Source organism: Trifolium pratense, linkage group LG2 (assembly GCF_020283565.1).
Source record: "Trifolium pratense cultivar HEN17-A07 linkage group LG2, ARS_RC_1.1, whole genome shotgun sequence".
In the NCBI taxonomy this organism is placed as follows: domain Eukaryota; kingdom Viridiplantae; phylum Streptophyta; class Magnoliopsida; order Fabales; family Fabaceae; genus Trifolium; species Trifolium pratense.
This window is the reverse complement of record NC_060060.1, coordinates 61,265,115-61,292,078: the sequence shown is the minus strand read 5'-3', so window position 1 is coordinate 61,292,078 and position 26,964 is coordinate 61,265,115. Positions and strand designations below refer to the sequence as shown.

At 37.0% G+C, this 26,964-nt stretch overlaps 2 protein-coding genes and 1 long non-coding RNA gene across 8 annotated transcripts; all 3 read left to right on the top strand.

The window, feature by feature from the left end:
- The first annotated feature begins 584 nt into the window (after positions 1-584).
- Positions 585-2,640, top strand: LOC123909376. Of its 5 annotated transcripts, XR_006809878.1 has the most exons (4): positions 1,237-1,251; positions 1,531-1,611; positions 1,999-2,145; positions 2,251-2,640. It is a non-coding gene; the product is annotated as an uncharacterized LOC123909376 (long non-coding RNA). The 5 variants fall into 5 exon arrangements; XR_006809874.1 differs by adding an exon at positions 585-911 and having other exon boundaries at positions 988-2,145; XR_006809875.1 differs by lacking the exon at positions 1,531-1,611 and having other exon boundaries at positions 1,205-1,251.
- A 1,795-nt stretch (positions 2,641-4,435) lies between these two features.
- Positions 4,436-25,422, top strand: LOC123909374 (wall-associated receptor kinase 2-like). Of its 2 annotated transcripts, XM_045960209.1 has the most exons (4): positions 4,437-4,924; positions 22,717-23,136; positions 23,576-23,758; positions 24,061-25,422. In XM_045960209.1, the coding sequence occupies exons 1-4, from the start codon at positions 4,474-4,476 to the stop codon at positions 25,263-25,265; spliced, it is 2,259 nt and encodes a 752-aa protein (XP_045816165.1). In that variant the 5' UTR covers positions 4,437-4,473; the 3' UTR covers positions 25,266-25,422. The 2 variants fall into 2 exon arrangements, with proteins under 2 accessions (XP_045816164.1, XP_045816165.1); XM_045960208.1 differs by lacking the exons at positions 22,717-23,136; positions 23,576-23,758; positions 24,061-25,422 and adding exons at positions 5,787-5,969; positions 6,272-7,668 and having other exon boundaries at positions 4,436-5,347.
- LOC123908581 (wall-associated receptor kinase 4) lies at positions 22,274-22,712 on the top strand (the record flags this gene model as incomplete). The annotated part of the gene is made up of 1 exon (XM_045959257.1): positions 22,274-22,712. A coding segment is annotated over exon 1 (429 nt), but the record flags the coding sequence as incomplete, so codon positions are not given.
- Positions 25,423-26,964: the final 1,542 nt, after the last annotated feature.

The window sequence follows — 26,964 nt, the reverse complement described above, 5'->3', positions numbered from 1 at the left end:
CTAGTACTCCCAATTATTCACCTTAAAATGAAATTTCTAACATCACTCGTTTACTAAATATTGTTTATTGATGATATAGACGAGAATGGTCAAACTCATGCAATTAAGGGTGAGTTTGTTTTAGTTTTTTTTTTAAAATTGATTTTATAGTGTATTGTTTTTGCGTTAAAAATATTTTAATAAAGAATTGTTTTATAAAAGTTTGAAATAAAAATTTTGATAGCTTCTTTTAAAATGTCGTTTTAAGTCTTTCATCATTATGTTACAAAAAACTTCGGATCATAAAATTTTTAAAAAAAAAATCACTAAAAAATAAGTTATTTTAAATAGCTTTTCATAAAAATCATTTTTTTAGGGATAACTTTCTTAAAAAAGTGTGATTTTTTCTTCAGGTCTTCCAATTTTATTTTACTATTTTTATTCCTAAGTAACAAGTTGTTGCTATTTTCATTTATTGGTCAATCAGGCCGGCTGGAGACTCCTACATCTACAAGGGGCCCCTGCAAGTTGCTAGGAGTCCTAGAAGTTGACTGACCATTTACTATCCCCTCTTAGTTTTAAGTAGCATTACAAGGAGAATATCATTCTAACTACACAAATTCATCACAGCTCTAGGGTAATTTTGGCCAAGTGTCAATCTCACAGCCTCCCTCATCAAATCATTGCTGGACAAAATGACAAAAAGTTTACTTCTTATGGGCAATGTTTTGAATTGTTTTTCCCTCCTCTTTTGTTCTGTGATTTTGGGCCAAATACATTGAGTCCAACATAATCCAGCCCAGCAAAGCCCATTCCTTGAAAGAAGAAAAGCTTCACGCCAAAAAAAAACAAAGAAGCAAGAATACCTTCCTTGAGCTGTAGCTTTCACGTATTGCAGATTTTACAGGCTAGAATCCAAAAACCTCAATTAGGTTGAAATCAATTTCAAATTTCAAATTCTCCCTCTCTTCAATATCATAACTCACTTTCTGGATTTCAATTCTTCAGCTCTCTCTCATCCTCTCCAATATCTTCACCACCACCAACACCTTCGCCGCCGTCACTTTCATCGCCCTCCATTGGCTTCTTCAAATAGAAAGGTTTCAACTTGCTTCTTAATCCCTTCCTTATTTCATGATTTGATTTCATATTCTAATTTAGATTTTCAATTTTCCCCTTCTGAGTTAGGTTTGATTTTAGTTTTTTTGAATATTATAATCTGATTTGAAGGAGTGGCTTGCCATGTTTTCCCTTAGCATTCTGATTTACAAGGTGAGTCCTTCTCTTCACTCCATTTTTTTTCTTAACTGAACATGAACCTTAAGTGTCTCATTCTTAGAAGGCTTTGTTGGTTCACTATCCCTTTAAATATGTCAAGCCATAACAATTTGGTTTATAATATAAATTAGGAAGGTACTTAATTGAACATGAACCTTAGAAGTCTCATTCTTAGAATTTTATCTGATTCATCCAAAAAAATTATTGTGATATGAAAATGTTCATATTTCCATCTTTTGTTGTTGTGTTTATTGGTCTTTATTCTTCTCTTAGGAATACAATGAAGTAGAAGAGAATGGGAGAGTGAATAGTGCTTAGTGAACGATAGATCTCAATAGTCACATTTTTTTTTAGGTATTGTTTTCAGTTTATTAGTTCTTGGTTTCAGTAAATAAATCTCATGTTTATTATTTTGAAGACATTTCAAAATAATCTCATGTTTTAAAACATTGTTGTTACTTAAATGCATTAGTCACCTATTGTCTTTTTGTTCTATTTGGTTTTTATTTTTGTTTATGATTATATATACACACATGTTCCCTCTTCAATTCAAAATTCAAATTTGTTCAATTACCTCTTTCCCTTCTATATCTCACCGAGTTTAATATTGGATGGCCTATGTGAGGTTCGAATTCCTTCTCTTGCAAAATTTCAGCTCATTGTGTCTAATTTAATGTTTCCTTTTACTTTGTAAATTTGTAAACCTGATTTTGTTTCTAAAACTTTTGCGAGGTTCAACAGTTGTTGTTGATGTCTTTCAAGATCTATTGGTTAAAATGTATTCAAGTTGAAGGGAAATATGGGAGTAGCTTTCAATATCATCAAGCTTGAAATTTATTATTTAGTTCATCTCGACAACGGGACTGCGACCTTAAAGAGTGATTTTAGGTGAGCAAATTTGGCCCTTATCATTGTTTTCTGTTTTGTATTAAGATTAAGATTTTGGCTGCCTTTTGTTAATTACTACTGAAACGCTAATTTTTGCAATTTTAGGTAACACATGAAGTATGAGATTAAATAGGTCAGGACTTTATATCCAATACCAAGTAATTAGTGCACATAATGTGCCATATACAAGCAGAAAAGCTCGACACGAGCTTGATATTGTACCATTCTCCAACTACAAGGAAACTCTAGAGTTTGTGGAAGATTAGCTAAAGCCTGAGTGCAACTAGGATAGAGTTATCTCAATTTCTATTGTATCGTGTACTATTAAAAGTATGTACACTGCATTTTTTTGTTTGTATATTGTGTTAACTTATATATTAATTACATAGAGATTAAGCACATTCTATTGGTGTTGCCTTATTTTTCACCCTTTCCTTTATAGTGCACGATTCAAAAGCACTCAATAAAGTTTAATCAATAGAGAGCTTTATGAGGCAGACTAATATAAGTTCAAAAAATATTTATGTGAGTGGTTTATGTACTACATTTATCTTTTTAAGGCGCTCCTAATGATCTACTATCATGAGAGACTGAATTCATTCATAAATATAAGATATAATTTATTATTTATTATTTGTTCAAGTGAATATTCAAGTGCTTACGCGTTTAATTAAAGAACCAAACTAAGTATTTTGACTAAATAAAAGATATTCATTCATTCAAATTGATAAGAGTACATCGATGCAATACAAATCAAAATCGCTAAAAACAAAAAGGATGAATCTGCGAACAAACTCACAGCATCCGTGTTAATAGCATCAAACGGCATATTGCAAAAGCCTACATATTTGACTATATTGAAGTTTCCGGAACATTCATGTCGCCGGATCTGTAGCGTTGATGGTACAAAAGTCATTGATTGGATCTGCACTGGATCAACCTTAATCTTCAAACCTGAAACAAATGAACACCGCACAAGGACGGGACAACAATACTCCGCACTAAGACGGGACATCAATACTCCGCACTAAGACGGGACAACAATACTGAAAATCAAAACAAAGGATAAAATCGCAAAGATGAAAACAAAACTATAAGACTTAAACTATGTGAAAATCACTTATTTGTATTAAAAAGCAAGAAGAAAAAAATGTAAAGGGGTGATTTTAGGCCAAAAATTGACCTAAAACCACCCCTCTATGGGTGAGAGAAGAAGAAGAAAATCAAAAAAAGTTTTAGGGCCGGCGGTGGTTTTAGGGCCACGCACTATACCGTTAAAGTTATATAAACAATGGACCAAACTAAGTATTATTAATGCTTGCCTATGACATTTTATGTGGATGTTAGAATGCTGCATAATTATGCAGTAAAAGAGTTCATCGAGTTTGCTATCAATATAGAGACATGTAGACTCAAATTTTGTACTTTGATATTAGTAAAATAAGAATACTAGGGATTGGGTGGAGAAAAAGAATGATGACTTAGCTTGCTTATAGCATCAAAATTGAGGGGTGAAAACTAAGAAACATTAACTTTCCATTTGATTAAATATATTTATATTTACTATATGCTTTCAGTTAGTCTTAAGGGTAACTAAAAATATGTCATTAAATTGAGGAGGAACAACTAATAGATAAATGTTCAATTATTATAATACGGGAGGCTATAGTATAAACTATTGATATTATATATAAGTAAATCATTAATCAAGTAATTTGTTCCTCTATTCCGTGTCATTTCATTGTATGGTTAATAGTTAAAATTTTTGACACTCTTTATTGTTTAATTTTTGTCACTCTTTATTGTTCAATTATTATAACACGGGAGACTATAATATAGACTATTGATAAGATAAATGAATTAAGGCCACCTGAAGGGAAGGCGTCTCGAAAGGGTTATGTTTATGCATATATCTTATGTTTATAATGTTAGGACAAATTTTGTATTATATTTTGCTTATAATATAGTTGTATTATGTTAATTGACTTTTATCTAACTATTTTATTAAAGTAAATTATAAATAATGTTAGGACGAATTTTGTATTATATTTTGCTTATAATATAGTTGTATTATATGTTAATTGACATTTATCTAACTATTTTCTTGATGATACTCTTAAGTTATTGTTTGTTTGTTGATTTAGGTTTTAACTATAACAATAATTATATTATTATATGTCTTTTTTATATGGTTGTGTTATATTAACAACCAATTGTCTAAGTGTTATATTTAATCAGATAATACAATCGTCCTCGCCCGTGCGTTGCACGGGTTCCTAACTAGTATAAATACAGTCCAATGATTTTGAAAAAAATAGCAAAGCAATAATGGCTGCTTACATGAAACAGCTTCTACTGATTGCTGTTGTTGCTGTTCTTTATACAAAAGCATCAACTCAACCGATGTCACTACCAAACTGCCCATCAAAGTGTGGTTCTGTTACCATTCCCTACCCATTTGGAACCACCAAAGATTGTTCCCTAGACAACACCTTTCTCATTGATTGCAACCAAACATCTTCAACCTCATACGCACCATTCTTGCCACAGAGTAATCAAAGTGTTCTAAACATTGCACTCGATGGTGAACTGCGTGTTTCATGGCCAATAGCCAGTGATTGCTACGCTGAAAAGGGTGAATTTGCAAATGAAACAGCTCAGGGTATCAGCATGACAAATTTTCATATTTCACCAACTGGAAACAAGTTGATAGCAGTTGGTTGTGACACGATGGGATTATTCTTAGCAAATGATTCCAGGGGAAACAACTATACCACAGGATGTGTGGCTTTATGCAACAGCCGTAATGATATTGTGGATAATCAATCTTGTTCTGGTACTGGTTGTTGCGAGATTTCAATACCTCAAGGTCATGTGCTTACAGAAGCATTCTATATTTCTGGCAGCTTATTGAACAATCACTCATCAGTACATGACTTCAATCCATGTGGTTATGCGTTTTTGGTTGAAAACGGAAACTACCACTTTTCATTCACAGACCTCACGAGTTTGAAGAAGAAGGAGTTTCCTGTGTTGTTGGATTGGGCAGTGGGGAACCAAACATGCCAGCAGTCAAGTTATGCATGTAATGCAAACAGTACATGTTACGATGTAGGAACTGACAAATCTGTTGGTGGTTACCGTTGTAGATGCTTTGTCGGATATCAGGGAAATCCATACCTCCATCATGACGGTTGTCAAGGTATTATATATTTCTTCTCTCTTGTTATGAAGCATTCCAGCCTAATAAGTTAATCTTGCCATGTTTGGTTTTAACAATCCTGCCAATGTTTAGAGTTTTTGTTTTGTTCCTGATTTAATCTCTTTAGCTTTGTTTGTATATTATGAATTAAAAAACTGCCATATGATCATATGTTCATCTCTGAATTGAGATATGACAGTCAAAATTACTCAAATGTCGAAATTGGTCTTTGTATTTTATTGTTTGGCTCTTAATCTAGAAAAATTTCAAATGTTTTTTTAGTACTGTCAATTTAATTTTTCTAGCATTTTTTGTACAGATTTTAAATTTTCTAGCTAAACGAGATTTAATTATAATTTTACATAATTAAAAATTCCATAGTAATATGTACTCTATTTTTATTTGAAAACACAAATGAAACTGACAAATTATTCTATAGATATTGATGAATGCATGGAGACGAATGACTGTGTTGAGGGGGCAACATGCAAAAATCTTCTTGGACGTTACAATTGTTCATGCCCGACAGGATTTGAGGGAGACGGGAAAAAAAGCGGAATAGGATGCAGTAAAAAATTGAGCAGCAAACGAAGGAAAGAGATCATATTGGTCATCGCATTGAGTGAGTACAAACACATTCTACTTTTATTTTTATTTTGTCAAATAGTCTAGTGGCTAGACTCAAACACTTTAAACGTGGAAAAATGAGAAATTCAGGGTTCAAACCCCGGCTCTTCCAATTATATACCACAACTAAACTACAGTTACCGGATATGTCAACAAATTTTATTATCACAATGAAAAATGTTGAAACTTGAAAATAAAAAATGTTAGTCCATCACATCATGAAGTTGACCTGAAACATTAAGAAGCTATCCAATGCAGAAAGAAAATGATTATGTATCCATTTGTTTATGTCCTCAGGTGTCAGCTTAAGCCTCGTAGCACTACTGGTTGGAAGTTTTTATGCATATTTTGCATTGAAGAAAAGAAAGCTCGTTAAACTTAAAGAACAATTTTTTCAACAAAACGGTGGCTTACTGTTACAACAACAGATAGGGAGGCATGGAGGATCAACTGAAACAGCTAAAGTCTTCACTCTTGAGGAGCTAAAAGAAGCTACCAACAACTTTGATGAAGGAAAGATCCTAGGACAAGGAGGTCAGGGAACAGTTTACAAAGGAGTTTTACAAGATAAAAGAATTGTAGCGATAAAAAAATCCAAAATCAATGACCCAAACCAGATTGAGCCGTTCATCAATGAAGTGGTCATTCTTTCCCAAATCAACCATAGAAATGTGGTAAAGCTTTTTGGTTGTTGTTTGGAGACAGAAGTTCCCTTGCTTGTTTATGAATTTATTCCCAACGGTACTGTTCACGAGCATTTGCATGATCAAAACCAATCCATAAAGCTTACATGGAAAACAAGATTAAGAATAGCAAAAGAAACAGCTGGTGTCCTGTCATACTTACATTCTGCTTCTGCTCCACCTATCATACATAGAGATGTGAAATCTACAAATATACTCCTAGATCGCAATCTTATTGCAAAGGTTTCCGACTTTGGAGCTTCAAGGATTGTTCCTCTTGATCATACTCAGATAAACACTCTAGTGCAGGGGACATTGGGGTATCTTGACCCAGAATACTTCCACACAAGCCAGCTAACAGAGAAGAGTGATGTTTATAGTTTTGGAGTTGTCCTGGCTGAGTTGCTGACAGGAATGATGGCACTATCTTTTGACAGGCCAGAGGTTGAAAGAAACCTTGCTTCGTACTTTGGTTCTTCAATGAAAGAGGGTCGGTTACTTCATATTTTGGACCAAAATATAGATGAAGCAAATATTGAGCAACTAAAAGATGTTGCCCATATTGCAGAACGGTGTTTAAGGTTGAAGGGCGAGGACAGACCAACCATGAAAGAAGTGGCAATGGAACTAGAGGGAATATTAGTTATTGAAGAGCATCGTTGGGGAAGTGACAATGTGTTTTCAGAAGAGACTGAGAACTTGCTCAAAACAGCACAATCCGTTAAAAATGTTGAAGATGGCATCGGTGGAAGTGGCATTATTAATTCTTATGATTCGTATAGCTTAAACCAGATCTCAATGTCGATTGGTGGAAGATGATTAGTTGATTCTAATAATCATGATTAATGTTATTCTATCTTCATTATAATGGGGTTGTAGTATAGAATGTTGTATTTTCTCTATGTATTGGCCATGATAAAGGCTTTACAATGAAGTCTACTTTATGCTTGAGTAGGTTTCTCCAATTAAGTTGCTAAATGATTTTTCACTATGAAAACAACATTAATTCCACCTTTAGAAGCATATCAGCTCAATCATATTTATTCTTCATTTTTATATGGTAGATTTCTTCATATAATGATATGTATGATTTCAATGATCTGAAAAATATAAGTATAGCTTTGCTTTGTATTAAATCTTCATAGGAATTTATGACTGCTTTAAAATACACCTTTTTTTACTAAAAAGTCATTGTTGTTATGAATATAACCCCAAGAAACAATGCAAAACCTTTTACAGTATTGATTCCACTAAGAAAAATAGACTTACAGTACTAGAATTCAACAAAGGGAATATAGGAGCATGGCCACTGGCCAGCATTCTGGGCTACATCTTGTTATGCCATATGGGGATGGCGAAATAAAAAGAACATGATCCTGAGTTCAGACGTCCAGTTTGGCAAGTGCAGGAAATTGAGAGGTATGTGCATGTGTATGGTGCAGCAGCTACGACAAATAACATTGCTCAGGTTGTTATTAGAGAAGAGAGAACTATTCAATGGCAGCCTCCGAAAGAAGGGTGGGTTAGTTTGAAAACAGATGGAGCATATAAGAATCAAGAAATAGCTGGATGTGGACTGTGGAGGGCTCATTAGGGGCAGCAATGGAGAGTGGCGTGGAGGATTTGCTAAATATCTGGGCGCGTGCAAGTGTGCAACGTGCTAATAGCTGAACTTCAAGATGTTTTAGAAGGTTTGCTGTGTGTGTGGAGTTTGGGATTCCAATATGTGCAACTTATGGTTGATTCTCAAATAGTGGTTCAAATGTTGAAGTCTAACGGTAGAGTGTGCCCCTCAGGTTGGAGCTTATACAACAAAAGATTAGAAAAATGTTACAGTTAGAGTGGGAACTGGAGATTCAACATATTTATCGTGAAGCTAATGGGTGTGCCGATGTTCTTGTAGATATGGGGTGTTCGTTTGATTCCAATTTGATTTTCTATGAATCATGTCCGACTCAACAAGTGCTTTTTGCTGCTTTGATTGGTACTAGTTTATCCTACTATATAGTGGTGTAGTCTTTCTTTTTTTGTAAGTAGCCTGGTGATGACGAATCGTCATACTCTCTAATCCATGCCTATTTTAGCAACATTAGATACATTTTAGTAGGTTTTTAGCAATAAATATAAGAGCAATCTAACCATAAGCTTGATTACTTGATTTGCAAGAAAACAGGAAAAATTGCAGGAAATGGAGGATTTTCACTACGCTGGGGGCGTAGCCCATCACGCGCCGCGTGATGGAGCTCACAGGGAGCCAAGATTTTTACTCTGATCACGCGCGGCGTGATGCCTTACCACGCGCGGCGTGAAGCTTTGTTGAAGATGAAGATTGCTCTCTGACTTGATCACGCGCCGCGTGATTCTGTTATCACGCGCGGCGTAGTTGATGGATTTGCAACCACGCGCGGCGTGATAGATCTGGCGCGCGGCGTGGTTGCATTCTGTATATATAGTTTCTGCATAATTCTGTTTTCGGGTTGGAAAATTCTGCAACTTTTCACTACATTCTGGTTTTGGAACTTGAAGATCGTGATTCAACACTCCAGCGGAGAGCTCCAAGCACATCGAGAGCATGGATTCACAAGCCATGGCGATGAAGCGAGGAAGCGAACGAAGAACGATGAGGAGCTAAACTCCTTTGGAGGTAGGATCTAGGATAGTTTAGGATGTAGTTCAGCTGAATGTAACCTGCAAGTGTTGTAAGATTGTACTCTTTCTATAGTGTTCATCAATTGCAATCTGATTTTAATGCTTTATAATCCTGCATTAGTGTTATAATGATTTCGAGTTAAGTCACGTGCGAGAGTATTGATTTAATGTCTGAACTGAATTGCATTGAGCACTCGAGTGTCTCCGGTCGAGAGATTGAGGCATAGAGTGTAGCGAACGATTGACGCGCGGTAATATCATTCGTTGTAGGTAGCTTCCGCCCGAGAGATCGGGGGAGTATCGACGACGAATAGAGTGGATTTTGACAAGAGATTGCGATTCACTAATTTGTCGATCTAGTTGTGAACACTTGAGTAGTTCTTATGACATTGTAGGTTGCATGCGGATAGCTATAGACTAGATGATTCCGATGATTCTACCTCGTTTTTCCATTATTCTCTAAGCATTCGTTTTCTACCAATTGATCACTCAATCAACCCCCATACATGTTCTGTTTTTGCATAATGTCTATGAACACGATTCGACTAGTTTAATCACACAATCCCTGTGGATCGATATTTTTATTACTACGTGGTAATTCGTTCACTTGCGAAATATTCCATCAAGTTTTTGGCGCCGTTGCCGGGGATTGTGATTGATTCGACAAGGCGATAGTGTTCATATTTTCTGTGTTTTCTTTATTTTTTTTTTTCTGTTTGATATTTTTCTCCCGGAGCGTTCTACTTGTGTGTTTCATTGTGCATGCGGAGAACAGGTCCTCAAGAGCTGCAATTTGATCCAGAGATTGAAAAGACAGCTCGCGCAATTCGAAAGGCAACAAGGGAAGCTCAAGCTTCAAGGGGAACAGCTTTGCTAAGGGATACACCGGACTGTCAAGGACAGACTGCAGCAACAATGGAAGAAGAACAGATTCCACCGGTTCCTCAACCGCCAAGGCGTACCCTTGGTGATTATGGGAGGAGAGACAATGACGCGTTGGCAAATCAAGGCTTTCAGCCGGCGAATCCTGTCTCATTCGACATCAAGAACACGGTCCTCTCCGCCCTAAAAGAGAATCCTTATTCAGGTTCGGAAGCTCAATGCCCGAATTTACACTTGTCTCACTTCTATGAAGCCTGCGACTATACCGATCCACCGGGGGTGAGCGAATCGGACAAAAGACTTAGGTTATTCAAGCATTCTCTCACCGGCCATGCTAAAGATTGGTTAGACACGATACCCGCCGGAACTATTGAGACTTGGAGACAGCTGGAGCGGAAGTTCTTAGATCGTTACTTCCCTATTCATAAGTTCCTAGAAAGAAGGGCTGAAATTAGCAACTTCGAACAAGCGGATGGTGAAACGTTGTATGATGCTTGGGAGAGGTTCAAAGTTTGTCTTAAAAGGTGTCCGAATCACGGTTTCGATGGCCACAATCAGATGCAAATGTTTACCCAAGGTTTGAGGGCTCAAACGCGAATGATACTTGACGCATCAGCCGGTGGTTCGTTGAAGAACCGTGACGAAACTGAAGCAAGAGAATTGGTGGAAAGCATGGCTCAAAACGAGTATAGAGCTACTAATGATAGAGGAGCCAAGAAGAAAGGCGGAGTGTTGGAATTGGATACTCAAACAGCGCTATTGGCACAACAAAAGCTCATGACTAGCCAAATGGAAGCAATGATGAAGCTGCTGTCCAATCCGCAAGTTCAATCTTCTCCAATAGGTAAAATTGACAATGTGCGCTGTGATTTTTGTTTGCAGGACCACCCAAATGGCGGATGCTTCCCGGAGGGTTCAGAGGAGGCTCGCTACCTAGCCAATTTCCGGAAGCCGTACAACAACAATAACAACGGTTCCGGGTGGGGGAACGGTATGCAAAGTCAAGGTGCACCGCAACAGCAGCAAAGGCCTCCATCAAGGATGGAAGAGACTCTAAATCAGTTCATGCTCATGACCCAAAGCAACTTTGAAGCGATGAAATCGAGTCAAGCAACCTCTAACAAGAATCATGAAGCTTCTATAAAGAATCTTGAGGTGCAAATGGGTCAGCTGTCAAGACAGTTTTCTATGTTGCAAAACCAAGGAGGTTTCGGTGGAAACACTCATGATAATCCGAAAAATGAAACTTGCAATGGAATCACTTTGAGGAGTAGAGAGATACCGGAAAGGCCAGCTGTAGAGAAGCCCTTGAAAAAGAAGGTCAATGAGGGAGAAGTTGAAAATAAGCAAGAGGTTGTAGTTGAAAATGAGAGACGTGAGGGAGAAGTAGAAAATGAAAATCTGTCTAAGGAAGTGGAGATTAGTGAGGATGAAGTAGAAGAAGTTGAAAAACAGAGGGAGATAAAAGAAAAGGAGAGTAAGAAGGTTGAGAAAGGTAGAGGAGTTGATGAATCGCCGTATGCTAGGATGCCTTTTCCTAGGAGAAAGAAAGTTAAGAATCTTGAGCGGGAGAAGGAGTTCAAGAAGTTCATGAAGGTGTTGAACAAGCTTGAGATGGCCATACCATTGGTTGAGGCATTGGAGCAAATGCCGAGTTATGCAAAGTTTTTGAAGGAGCTGCTCACAAAGAAAAGAAAACCATTAGATGATGAAATGGTAAGTATGACGGAAGAGTGCAGCGCTCTCATCCAAAGGAAGCTACCTCAGAAAAAGAAAGATCCGGGGAGCTTTACAATCCCTTGTTCCATTGGGGATCTTACTATTGGAAAGGCTTTGTGTGACTTGGGTGCTAGTGTAAATTTGATGCCGTTATCAATGATGAAGAAGATACCGGGAGCTGTAGCAAAGCCGACAAAGATGAGTCTCTCTTTGGCGGATAGATCCATCGTGTATCCGGAAGGTATCTTACATGATGTTCTGGTGCGAGTCAGCGGATTTGTGTTTCCCGCTGACTTTGTTGTCTTAGACATGGAAGAAGACAAGAATTGGGAACCATTGCTGTTAGGAAGACCATTCTTAGCTACCGGACGCGCCCTTATCGATGTGGAGTTGGGAGAACTAATGTTCCGGACTGACGGTGAACAAGTCCTCTTTAATGTGTTTGAAGCTATGAAACAACACGACGATGACACTCAATGTTTCAGAATTGAGTTGGTTGACGAGGTCATTGAAGATATCTTTAAGGTTCAACACTCCTCCTCCATTCTTGAAAAGGTGTTAGTTAACTCATTGGATAATGTGGAAGACGAATGAGAGCGAGAAATTGAGTTATGTCTTAGCAATTTGAATGCTAATCGGATAGATGAAAGTCCTAAGTTTGAAAATCTCCTTGAAGTGAATGATAAGGATCAAAGGGAAGAAGGGAGGAAAGTTCCCGAACTGAAGCAACTCCCCTCACATCTGAAGTATGTGTTCTTAAGTGACGATGCTTCGTTTCCAGCCATCATTAGCAGCAAACTCACTCATTTGGAAGAGGAGAAACTGTTGAGAGTTTTGAAGTCCAACAAAGCCGCAATGGGGTGGACTATCTCCGATCTGAAAGGAATAAGTCCCACTTTTTGCATGCATAAAATCAAGTTGGAAGCTGAGTTTAAACCAGTTGTGCAACCTCAACGAAGACTCAATCCTACCATGAAGGAAGTTGTGAAGAAAGAGGTGCTGAAACTATTGGAGGCCGGCATGATATACCCTATCTCCGATAGTGCTTGGGTATCTCCGGTGCATGTGGTTCCGAAAAAGGGGGGGATGACTGTGGTGAAAAACGATAAGAATGAGCTTATTCCATCTCGAACTGTTACGGGATGGCGTATGTGCATTGACTATCGCCGACTTAACACCGCTACTAGGAAGGATCACTTTCCCTTGCCATTCATGGATCAGATGTTGGAACGGTTAGCGGGGCAGGAGTTCTACTGCTTTCTTGATGGTTACTCCGGTTACAATCAGATCACCGTCGATCCGGAAGATCAAGAAAAAACTGCATTCACTTGTCCTTTTGGGGTGTTCGCATATCGAAGAATGCCATTTGGGTTATGTAATGCCCCAGCGACTTTCCAAAGATGTATGCTTGCCATCTTCTCCGATATGATGGAGGATACTATGGAGGTATTTATGGATGACTTTTCGGTTTTCGGTAAGTCTTTCGATTTTTGCCTTTCTAATTTGAATGATGTGCTGAAAAGATGTATAAGTACCAATTTGGTTTTAAATTGGGAAAAATGTCACTTCATGGTAAGAGAAGGAATTGTTCTCGGCCACAAAATCTCCTCAAAGGGGATTGAAGTAGACCAAGCCAAAATTGAGGTAATCAAAGAGCTACCTCCACCGTTAAATGTAAAGGGGGTAAGGAGTTTTCTCGGACATGCCGGGTTCTACCGGCGGTTCATTAAGGATTTTTCAAAAATTGCAAAACCCTTATCATCCTTACTAGTCAAAGATACGGTGTTCCTTTTTGATGAGGCTTGTGTGACTGCGTTTAATTGTCTTAAAACTAAGTTGGTCACTGCTCCCGTGATCGTTGCGCCACAATGGGACATCCCTTTTGAATTGATGTGCGATGCAAGTGATTACGCGGTTGGTGCAGTCCTAGGCCAACACCATAACAAACTTTTCCATGTGATATACTACTCTAGCAAGGTCCTTAATGAGAATCAAATTAACTACACCACAACGGAGAAGGAATTGCTAGCAGTGGTATTCGCTTTGGAAAAGTTTCGTTCCTATCTAATTGGGTCAAAAGTGATTGTTTTTACAGATCATTCAGCTTTGAAGTACTTGTTGACAAAGGGCGATTCCAAGCCGCGGTTGTTGCGATGGATGTTGCTTTTACAGGAGTTTGATTTGGAAATTCGGGACAAGAAGGGGGTAGAGAATGTGGTGGCTGACCACCTCTCAAGGCTAAGCAATCCGGATATTACTAATAAGGAAGAAGCTATTAAGTGTGAATTCCCGGATGAAAAATTGCTTGCCGTATCTGAGTTTCCATGGTTCGGTGACATTGCCAACCTCAAAGCTAGTGGATTCATTCCGGAAGAAATGACGGCACAACAAAAGAAGAAGCTCTTCGCGGATTCGCGACATTATTTCTGGGATGATCCATTTTTGTTCAAGATGAGTAATGATGGCATGATTCGTCGATGTGTGGCCGATAGTGAGATCCGAGGTATTATGTGGCATTGTCATAACTCGCCTTGTGGCGGGCATCATAGTGGCCCAAGAACAGCTGCGAAGGTTTTACAATGTGGGTTCTTTTGGCCAACGATATTTCAAGATTGTATGGAGTTTGTAAAAGCTTGCGATGCATGTCAACGATCGGGGGGTGTGTCTAAAAGAGATGAGATGCCGCAGCATGGCCTAACTGAAGTCGAACCATTTGATGTATGGGGGATTGATTTTATGGGACCATTTCCTTCGTCCCAATCTAATGTGCACATTTTGGTTTGTGTGGATTATGTTACAAAGTGGGTCGAAGCTACAGCCTGCCAAGCCAATGATTCAGCCACTGTGGTGCGGTTTCTCAAAAAGAACATATTTACAAGATTCGGGGTGCCGAGGATCTTAATCAGCGATGGAGGCAAGCACTTCATTAATCAGCATCTTGAAAACCTGTTGAGGAAGTATAACGTTAAGCACAAGGTTGCTACTCCTTATCACCCTCAAACCTCCGGACAAGTTGAAGTGTCCAATCGCCAATTGAAACAGATTCTTGAGAAGACGGTTTCCTCCTCTCGGAAGGATTGGTCACTCAAACTCGATGATGCGTTATGGGCATACCGTACTGCATTTAAAACCCACCTCGGTTTTTCCCCGTATCAGTTGGTTTATGGAAAAGCATGTCATTTACCCGTAGAGCTTGAGCATAAAGCATACTGGGCTGTTAAGCAACTGAACATGGATGCCACTCTCGCCGGTAGAGCTCGGTTGTTGAAGCTCAATGAGTTAGAGGAATGGCGCGAAAGGGCATATGAAAATGCGGTACTATACAAGGCAAGGACTAAACGCTATCATGATGCGAAATTAATTCCAAAAGAGTTTCACGAAGGACAGTTGGTGTTGCTGTTTAACTCCCGTTTCAAGTTATTCCCCGGTAAACTCAAGTCCAAATGGTCTGGTCCTTTTGTAGTTAAGGAAGTGTTTCCACATGGGGCTGTGGAAATTTTCAAATCAGGGGAGGAAAATCAGAGTTTTAAGGTGAATGGTCAAAGGTTGAAAGTTTATCGTGGTGGAGAGCTCGTTCGGCACAATGTGGCACTTTTCTTCCAAGACCCTTAGGGGCATGGAACGTCAAGCATCGGGACGTTAAAAAGCGCTGGTTGGGAGGCAACCCAACGGGTTCTAATGATTAGTTGTTTTGTTTTGCAAGATGTAGGTAGGTGCGCAGCTTTAAGCAGCAAACAGAGCGAAAACAGAGGACTGTTAAAGGGAACTACGCTGGGGGCGTAGTGCAATCACGCGCGGCGTAGTGTAAGTTGAGGAGAAGGGTGCCTCTGGAGTAGCGACCACGCGCGGCGTGAAGGCTTCCTACGCGCGGCGTGATGATGGAAGTGGATTAGTGAGCTCCCTGACTAGTGATCACGTGCGGCATGGTATCTTTTCACGCGCCGCGTGAACAAGGCAGAGAGGAAAGTGGTTTTGCTAAAGCGATCACGCGCCGCGTGAGGAAAGCTACGCGCGGCGTGATCAAGTCAACTTGACCGTTTGAATTTGGTCAACATGACCGTTGGATTTTGAGGGCCATAGAGAAATTTTGAAATAGATCACGCGCGGCGTGGAGTAAGGCACGCGCGGCGTCATCAGGTGACTCTGTTCTGATTATTTAAACTCTCACGTTCTAGCTAAAGACTCACCATTCATCAAGGTTCAGATTCATCTGCTTGGTTTTAGGCTTCAGATCTATCAATTTCACTAAAGTCTTAAGTGCGATGTGAAGCCTAAAATCAGTGCAAGTGAATTCAGTAACCTTCATCTCATTTAATCAATCTCATGAGGGTTTTCGCAGGTATTAAGATTTTGCACTGTTGTTGGTAAGAAGTTTCAAAAACTGTGAAGTAAGGGCTTCTCTGCGTTATGATGTTCTGTTGCTGCTACTATTCTACTATTCTATCTTTCCTTAAATTGTCTTTTACTTTCGTTGGTTTGTAATAATGTTTGATGTTGCTTGGATATTGGCTGGATATTTTACTTGTGTACTCTAAATTTGAATCTTCTTTTGTTTAATGGTGGAATGGTTTTTACTTCTAGAGTTTGTTTCAATATTTTGGCATGTTCTTTCTAGTTACTTGAGTATCAATTACTTGATTTTCTCCGTGTGTGATTTGTGAAACTTGCAGTGCAATAGCTTGTTGCACTCATGTGATCAAGAGGCAAAGGAAGGGAACGCACACTTTTTGACCGGCTCTTTGATTCGACCCAACCGTGAGGTATTGAGCCAAACACTTCTCATTCTTTCTATGTGTGATATCCACTCGTGTATTGTCTCTCGATTTTGCTTGTCGTCTCTTTATTTGATTGGTAATTTTGTCGCACACACGAGGCATGTTCCTTGGTACCTTTGAGCCTTTCTATCCACCCTTACTTATAATTATCCTTTGCTTAACCAATTTGAGCTGAAAGAAAATATGTTATTTTTGCAAAACCTTAAGAAATTTTTGATGAAAAAAAGGAATGACTTTCTTGGAGGTTAGGCACCTAATTAGTGGTTGATGCGCAATGCTCACCACTAAGTTTGGGGTTGCTCTTTGGAATTAGCAAACAATGAAGTTTGGGGTGAGGGTACTAGAGAACTTACAAAAAGTTTTTGGTTGAAAAATTTGAAAATTTTTCAAAGATTCAAGGCTTTAGAGAAAGATATGTTGAAAAGAAATGCAAAAATGAAAAAAGAGATGAATGTGAAAAAAAAAAAAAAAATAGAAAAGAAGTACTAAAAGAAGTGATAGCCTTGAATTCTAAAGAATTGTAAAACTTTGTTTGATGATTTGAAAAAAGTTCTCTAGTCCACTATAGTTCAAAAGAAAAGGGTTTTTGGTTTATGAATTTTTGACCTTAGGGGGATCTAACTCCAAGTTTTTCTACTACTTATCCAAAAATGTCACCATCCACCCTAGCCAAGCCACGTTATAACCCTAAAAGACCTCTAATGTGTGTGCACAAAGTGAACCGAATGAATTCTTAGACTACTTGCAAAATTATTGTTGACTTGCATTGATGTGTTGATTTGAGTGAATTACCCAAACTGAAGAGTGCATGTGAGTAGTGTGATGGAATCATAGAGCCTTGGTCGAAAAGTGTGAACTACTTGAAAATGTCTTGCGGGAACGGTTGTGCAATTGAGCATTGTTTGCAGGTGGATCATTGATCATCAGGTGAGTCTCACGTATGTATGATTCGAGTGAATTTAAGGAAAATGCCAAGGTCTTGACACGAAAGCTTGAGGTAAAAGTTGTTTCCTTGAGGACAAGGAAAGGTTTAAGTTTGGGGTTGTGATGACGAATCGTCATACTCTCTAATCCATGCCTATTTTAGCAACATTAGATACATTTTAGTAGGTTTTTAGCAATAAATATAAGAGCAATCTAACCATAAGCTTGATTACTTGATTTGCAAGAAAACAGGAAAAATTGCAGGAAATGGAGGATTTTCACTACGCTGGGGGCGTAGCCCATCACGCGCCGCGTGATGGAGCTCACAGGGAGCCAAGATTTTTACTCTGATCACGCGCGGCGTGATGCCTTACCACGCGCGGCGTGAAGCTTTGTTGAAGATGAAGATTGCTCTCTGACTTGATCACGCGCCGCGTGATTCTGTTATCACGCGCGGCGTAGTTGATGGATTTGCAACCACGCGCGGCGTGATAGATCTGGCGCGCGGCGTGGTTGCATTCTGTATATATAGTTTCTGCATAATTCTGTTTTCGGGTTGGAAAATTCTGCAACTTTTCACTACATTCTGGTTTTGGAACTTGAAGATCGTGATTCAACACTCCAGCGGAGAGCTCCAAGCACATCGAGAGCATGGATTCACAAGCCATGGCGATGAAGCGAGGAAGCGAACGAAGAACGATGAGGAGCTAAACTCCTTTGGAGGTAGGATCTAGGATAGTTTAGGATGTAGTTCAGCTGAATGTAACCTGCAAGTGTTGTAAGATTGTACTCTTTCTATAGTGTTCATCAATTGCAATCTGATTTTAATGCTTTATAATCCTGCATTAGTGTTATAATGATTTCGAGTTAAGTCACGTGCGAGAGTATTGATTTAATGTCTGAACTGAATTGCATTGAGCACTCGAGTGTCTCCGGTCGAGAGATTGAGGCATAGAGTGTAGCGAACGATTGACGCGCGGTAATATCATTCGTTGTAGGTAGCTTCCGCCCGAGAGATCGGGGGAGTATCGACGACGAATAGAGTGGATTTTGACAAGAGATTGCGATTCACTAATTTGTCGATCTAGTTGTGAACACTTGAGTAGTTCTTATGACATTGTAGGTTGCATGCGGATAGCTATAGACTAGATGATTCCGATGATTCTACCTCGTTTTTCCATTATTCTCTAAGCATTCGTTTTCTACCAATTGATCACTCAATCAACCCCCATACATGTTCTGTTTTTGCATAATGTCTATGAACACGATTCGACTAGTTTAATCACACAATCCCTGTGGATCGATATTTTTATTACTACGTGGTAATTCGTTCACTTGCGAAATATTCCATCACCTGGTGGCGAGAAAAAATTCACTCTTAAAAAGTGGATAAGTGGGATGACGGGGGGTTCAAATCCCGGCCTCTGTATATATAATGTAATGTCTCTGGCAACTGAGCTAAGCTCACATGATAGTGGTGTAGTGTTTCTTTTCTAGCGTTTCAAGTTTCAGCCATTTTTTTTAATTAAAAATAAATAAATTCAACAAAGGATCGTTGCATAATGAAATAGAAAAGTAAATAAGAGGAAAATAAATGTATGACAATAGCAAATAAATCAGGTTTTGTTTAATTTGTCAGACATAACTAATTAAGTCACCCTTGTTTAACATAAATTATGCGGTTAAACTAAATAAAAATATATGCACAGAGAAAGACAACACAGTAGAAAAGTCACCTGTATCTGCCGCGCCACCGCTGCTAATTGTCGTTCTGGCTATACTGCGCAACATCCTATTCCCGTCGACAGCTGCACGATTAATTTGGTCTAACATTTCTTTCCCTTACCTTCTCGTGGCAGCCGAGGAAGGTCGATAACACGACTAAAGAAAGAGAATTTTGGAAAAAAGTTAGATTGTTATTAAAAACTTTCGATTGCCCTTATTTAAGATGTTGTCATGTGTTCAAAGTAAAGATAATTGGTGTCCAAAAATTTGGAAACTAAATTAAAAGCACAGAATTAACCAAGTCATCCAAGCCATATGACATTTTTGTGAGTGAAAAGGAAATGCATCATTGAGGTTAGACCAAGTCATCTAAGCTAACCACGTGAAAATGACATTTAAGTTACAAATAAATCATATGACATGTGACATCACTGGTTTTGACTATTTTAACTTCTTCCAATTTTGGTTTGCAATGTATGACACCAAATTTCAAATTCAATTTTTCCCCTATCTTCACTTATTCAAAATTCTATTCAATTGAATGTCTCTAAACAAATATTTTAACTATCGTATATGGGACAAAATATCATTGATAAAAAATTCAAAATAATTATCATATGCGAGACAAGTTATAAATAATAAAAAATTAAAAAAAAAAAAATTCTATTTTACACGGGATAAATTCTGATGTACAAAATTGACGGAAATAACTAACTTGAAACCTAAAATAAACGTAAGGGACCGAATTGATACTTTTTAAATATAAGGGACCAAATAGAAACCTAAAATAAACGTAAGAGACAAAATGTGTAGTTAAACCTTTTTTTTTTACTATAGCTTTTAGAAATTGTTGTTTAGCCTAACTTCTTACTTTTAAGTAAAAAGAAGAGGAAAAAAAAGTTAGGCCAAACGGGCCCTAATACTCATCATGAATCCATCCCGCTTCTATTGAACTACATTTTATCAATTTGACATTAGAAACCGTTAAACAAACTCTATATTACATTCACATCTTTAAGTTTAATATTAAACAATTTATTTTCTCTATTTATTTTCTTTGTATAAATATTGTTGAAACAAAATAGTTTTTTACTTTTAACTCGTTTTAATAAAAAACAAATACTAAAACGCAACTCAAGTTCATATGGAGATAGGCCGGAATAGAGAAACCTGAACCCCACAGATTACTCGAACCCCGTTTGGGTATGAGTTTGACGTTCTAGTTTTCATTCCCATTGAAAATTGAAACGAGTATGACGATACCCGAACCTTATAGGTTTGAGTTTGAGAGGGTAAAATCGATCTCCACTACCCCCATTACCAGCTGGTGTAAAAGTCATACCACTTCCCTAATTCTTTGGTTCTATGCCATTCAACTTCCTAATTGTTTCTCAACTGTATACTAACCACACAAATCATATTGATTCTTCTTTGTCTTAAGATTTGAAAATGTTAAACAAACAAACAAAAACATATTGAATCTATGGGGAACTTAAGAACCTTCCAAGTGCTTTCAATTTGAATCCATACAAAAAATATACTCCCTCCGGACATAATTATAAGCAAACAAACCATTTTTTAGGTTCATTGAAAAAATAATGTATCTAGTCAATAATATAGACTGAATACATTATTTTTTCAATTAATCTAAAAAATATTTTTTGCTTATAATTGTGTCTCGAGGGAGTAATTTACAAGCCAACTAGCACATAACAAATGGAAAGAAAGTCATTGACATTCACATGTTTGAAATAATAACAAACACTACTAAATTCAATTTCTGCCTCACTCTAAATAATTTTACATCGTCAACTAATTACAAACATATTTTCAGTCACGTCACTTAATTTAACTCCATTTTCTTGATATGACATGTAATGTTGGACCATTCTTATTAATTGTCAATTAAAATTTATTTACACCGGTGAAGTGTGTCCTTTAAAAACTCTCTCTCTAAATTAAAAGAAAAAAAAAGTTGCATTGACGGTGTAAAATAACTTTAGACTGTCAACCAATAACAATCATATTTTTTAACATATCACCACACTTTATCCCACTTTTTTAATATGACATGTCAAATTAATGGTTTTTTAAAAGATGATTGTGTAAACAATTATACACTATCAGTGTTTCTCCATTAAAATCCTAAATTAATTAATTAAGACCAATGTATAGAATATAAATAAAATTTCTAACATCTCTCGTTTACCAATCTTTTGGATTAAACTATGGTCATAAGTCCTAAACGTATATGCAAAGTAGCCTTTGCGTAACGAAGAAAAACACGAATGTGAATGGTTGAAGACTCATGCAATTTACAGGAAACTTTGCAGCATGCACTTGAAAGCTTCATTTTATCATAAAAATCCAAAAACCCATAAAAACGATGTTTACAATTAGCACGTGGAAAATTAACACATCGAAATTAAAAGTCGTATAACAAGAAAATTTTGATGCAGACTAATTTATTTAAAATTATAAGGATCTTTTCTTCAGGTTTTCCAATTTTATATTACTATTTTTATTCCTAAGGTAACAAGTTGGTGCTAACTCATAACTACAAAAAAAAAACCTTATTTATTTATGAGGGCTAAAAAATCATTTGTAAAGTAAAATCTATCTTTTTTTTTATTTGTCAAATAATGGTTAGAAATTCTAACTTTTAATGTAGATAAGTGGGATGACCGGTGACTCCCTACATAAATATTGTAATCCCTAGCCAATTGAGCTAAACTCACGTGGTGAAATCTATCTTTTTTAAAAATTGTTTTTAGATCTTATATTTTCTATTTTATTTTTAATATTAGACAAACCGTGCGTGTTTAATTTAATTTGATCATTCCAAATTCCACAAGAAAAATAAGTCATTTGACTTTTCTATTTTTAAGTAGCATTAAAAGAATCTATAAATACTAAACAAAGTAGGAGGATTTTATAAAAAATAGTAAAGCCATGGCTGCTTACATAAAACAGCTTCTACTGATTGCTGTTGTTGCTGTTCTTTATACAAAAGCATCAACTCAACCGATGTCACTACCAAACTGCCCATCAAAGTGTGGTTCTGTTACCATTCCCTACCCATTTGGAACCACCAAAGATTGTTCCCTAGACAACACCTTTCTCATTGATTGCAACCAAACATCTTCAACCTCATACGCACCATTCTTGCCACAGAGTAATCAAAGTGTTCTAAACATTGCACTCGATGGTGAACTGCGTGTTTCATGGCCAATAGCCAGTGATTGCTACGCTGAAAAGGGTGAATTTGCAAATGAAACAGCTCAGGGTATCAGCATGACAAATTTTCATATTTCACCAACTGGAAACAAGTTGATAGCAGTTGGTTGTGACACGATGGGATTATTCTTAGCAAATGATTCTACAGGATGTGTGGCTTTATGCAACAGCCGTAATGATATTGTGGACAATCAATCTTGTTCTGGTACTGGTTGTTGCGAGATTTCAATACCTCAAGGTCATGTGCTTACAGAAGCATTCTATATTTCTGGCAGCTTATTGAACAATCACTCATCAGTACATGACTTCAATCCATGTGGTTATGCGTTTTTGGTTGAAAACGGAAACTACAACTTTTCATTCACAGACCTCATGAGTTTGAAGAAGGAGTTTCCTGTGTTGTTGGATTGGGCAGTGGGGAACCAAACATGCCAGCAGTCAAGTTATGCATGTAATGCAAACAGTACATGTTACGATGTACGAACTGACAAATCTGATGGTGGTTACCGTTGTAGATGCTTTGACGGATATCGGGGAAATCCATACCTTCATCAAGACGGTTGTCAAGGTATTATATATTTCTTCTCTCTTGTTATGAAGCATTCCAGCCTAATAAGTTAATCTTGCCATGTTTGGTTTTAACAATCCTGCCAATGTTTAGAGTTTTTGTTTTGTTCCTGATTTAATCTCTTTAGCTTTGTTTGTATATTATGAATTAAAAAACTGCCATATGATCATATGTTCATCTCTGAATTGAGATATGACAGTCAAAATTACTCAAATGTCGAAATTGGTCTTTGTATTTTATTGTTTGGCTCTTAATCTAGAAAAATTTCAAATGTTTTTTTAGTACTGTCAATTTAATTTTTCTAGCATTTTTTGTACAGATTTTAAATTTTCTAGCTAAACGAGATTTAATTATAATTTTACATAATTAAAAATTCCATAGTAATATGTACTCTATTTTTATTTGAAAACACAAATGAAACTGACAAATTATTCTATAGATATTGATGAATGCATGGAGACGAATGACTGTGTTGAGGGGGCAACATGCAAAAATCTTCTTGGACGTTACAATTGTTCATGCCCGACAGGATTTGAGGGAGACGGGAAAAAAAGCGGAATAGGATGCAGTAAAAAATTGAGCAGCAAACGAAGGAAAGAGATCATATTGGTCATCGCATTGAGTGAGTACAAACACATTCTACTTTTATTTTTATTTTGTCAAATAGTCTAGTGGCTAGACTCAAACACTTTAAACGTGGAAAAATGAGAAATTCAGGGTTCAAACCCCGGCTCTTCCAATTATATACCACAACTAAACTACAGTTACCGGATATGTCAACAAATTTTATTATCACAATGAAAAATGTTGAAACTTGAAAATAAAAAATGTTAGTCCATCACATCATGAAGTTGACCTGAAACATTAAGAAGCTATCCAATGCAGCAAGAAAATGATTATGTATCCATTTGTTTATGTCCTCAGGTGTCAGCTTAAGCCTCGTAGCACTACTGGTTGGAAGTTTTTATGCATATTTTGCATTGAAGAAAAGAAAGCTCGTTAAACTTAAAGAACAATTTTTTCAACAAAACGGTGGCTTACTGTTACAACAACAGATAGGGAGGCATGGAGGATCAACTGAAACAGCTAAAGTCTTCACTCTTGAGGAGCTAAAAGAAGCTACCAACAACTTTGATGAAGGAAAGATCCTAGGACAAGGAGGTCAGGGAACAGTTTACAAAGGAGTTTTACAAGATAAAAGAATTGTAGCGATAAAAAAATCCAAAATCAATGACCCAGACCAGATTGAACCGTTCATCAATGAAGTGGTCATTCTTTCCCAAATCAACCATAGAAATGTGGTAAAGCTTTTTGGTTGTTGTTTAGAGACAGAAGTTCCCTTGCTTGTTTATGAATTTATTCCCAATGGCACTGTTCATGAGCATTTACATGATAAAAACCAATCTATAAAACTAACATGGAAAACAAGATTAAGAATAGCAAAAGAAACAGCTGGTGTCCTGTCATACTTACATTCTGCCGCTTCTACACCTATCATACATAGAGATGTGAAATCTACAAATATACTCCTCGATCGCAATCTTATTGCAAAGGTTTCCGACTTTGGAGCTTCAAGGATTGTTCCTCTTGATCATAGTCAGATAAACACTCTAGTGCAGGGGACATTGGGGTATCTTGACCCAGAATACCTCCACACAAGCCAGTTAACAGAGAAGAGTGATGTTTATAGTTTTGGAGTTGTCCTAGCAGAGTTGCTGACAGGAAAGAAGGCACTATCTTTTGACAGGCCAGAGGTTGAAAGAAACCTTGCTTCATACTTTGGTTCTTCAATGAAAGAGGGTCGGTTACTTCATATTTTGGACCAAAATATAGATGAAGCAAATATTGAGCAAGTAAAAGAGGTTGCCCATATTGCAGAACGATGTTTAAGGTTGAAGGGGGAGGATAGACCCACTATGAAAGAAGTAGCAATGGAATTAGAAGGAATATTAGTTATTGAAGAGCATCGTTGGGGAAGTGACAATTTGTTTTCAGAAGAGACTGAAAACTTGCTCAAAACAACAGGATCCGTTAAAAATGTTGAAGATGGCATCGGTGGAAGTGGCATTATTAATTCTTCTGATTCATATAGCTTAAACCAGATCTCAATCTCGATTGGTGGAAGATGATTAGTTGATATTAATATTCATAGTTAGATGTTGATCTACCTTCATTATAACAGTGTTGTAGTATGTGTTATATTTCATCTATGTATTGGACATGCTATATTTATGTAAATAAATGACTTACAATTAAGTCTGCTGCAAGGTTGAATAGGTTTCTCCAATTAAGTTGCTAAATTGTTTTTCATTCTCAAAAACAACATTAATTCCATTCCACATTTAAAAGCATATCAGCTCAATGATATTTATTCTTCATTCTTATTCTTATATGCCAGATTTCTTCATATAATGGTATGCATAACAAATTTAAGTATAGTTTTGATTAGTATTAAATTTTCTTACAACGCAGATTTCTGGCTCTATGAACCTAAGGAAATCGGGTCCGGTGATCCAGTGTTCGGCCGCTACACTTGTTTTACTAAAAGGTCACTGTTGTTACAATTTATGTGATGCAAATATGAATATGAACCCCAAGAAACAAAACAATGCAAAACATTTTACAGTACTAGAATTCAACAACGGGAATTTGAAATGGAAAACAAGTTAAGAATTTGAAACAAAGTTAGTCACATCACATGAAAACATGAGTTACAATTATACTATTTCTGAAGCAACAAAATTAATTAAAAAATTAATAAACATAAAGTGAGCTAATAATAGAAAAAGAGAAGACAAAACCTGAGAATGAAAGAAACGACGAAGACGGAGGGGGCTGAAGACGCTCATACTGTAACGGGTAAATAGATTCTAGGGACGAAACCGATAGAATCAAGTCTCAAAGTAGGAATTCTAATGAATTGAATAGAATTCGGTACAGGTGAGATTATGCAAAGATAAATTGAGAGTTGTGTTTAGATAAGAAGATAATTTGTTGAATATTGATTGATTCCTTTTCCAAGTGAGACACAATGTCTTTAAATACAACCCTAAAGGATAAAAATGTAAAATGACATAAAATAAACTATTATTTAAAATAAACTATTAATCTAATATTATTTCTTGTTACAATACCCTCCGCTTCAAACATCCTTGTCCTCAAGGATGAAAATTTCCAAGTACCATGCTTAGGAGGTAAAGACTTCCATTTGAGTAGAACTAAAGAAACATGAACGCTACCCCTTTCGATCATTTTCCTATGTAGAATAGCCACAACATGATCAACATTATCAGCCAACTTTCGAGATCCATACTTATACTCTGGAAGCCAATTCTTCAACTTGGTTAAAACTTTAGGAGCATGAAAAATACCCTTGTAGACCATCTTCCTGTGCAAAACAAGAGCATATTTTCTTCTTTGATGGGCTAGCAAAAATCTTTGGGTAGTGGCAGATGTGAAATAGACAGTTTCAATATCACGAAGTGGTATCAGTAGAAAGAGTTGCCTTTACACATACATCACAGTTGACATAGTGAATAAACTTATCCATCTTCCATAAAAACCAAGGATGGTAATGATTAGCTTCTTGTTCATAAACAATAGCAGCAACACTCATAACTAGTGTACCAAGGTTCTTCAAAACATTGTCCACATTAGAACAATTTTCATGATACTTGAGAACACTTTTTACATTCAGCTCCTGCCTCCTCATGGAATAACACTTAATATGCATTAATAAAACAAACATTGCTCCAACAACTTGTTTCATAGGTGCAGACAACAATAGCACTAGGTTTTGTGCAATATTAGTAGAGAACTCAATTTTTT

Excerpts from the sequence above, each read along its gene's own strand:
- LOC123909374 (XM_045960208.1), top strand. The coding sequence starts at position 4,474 with ATGGCTGCTTACATGAAACAGCTTCTACTGATTGCTGTTGTTGCTGTT. Across the intron at positions 5,348-5,786 it reads CCATCATGACGGTTGTCAAG|ATATTGATGAATGCATGGAG; the intron begins GTATTATATATT and ends ATTATTCTATAG. Across the intron at positions 5,970-6,271 it reads CATATTGGTCATCGCATTGA|GTGTCAGCTTAAGCCTCGTA; the intron begins GTGAGTACAAAC and ends TTATGTCCTCAG.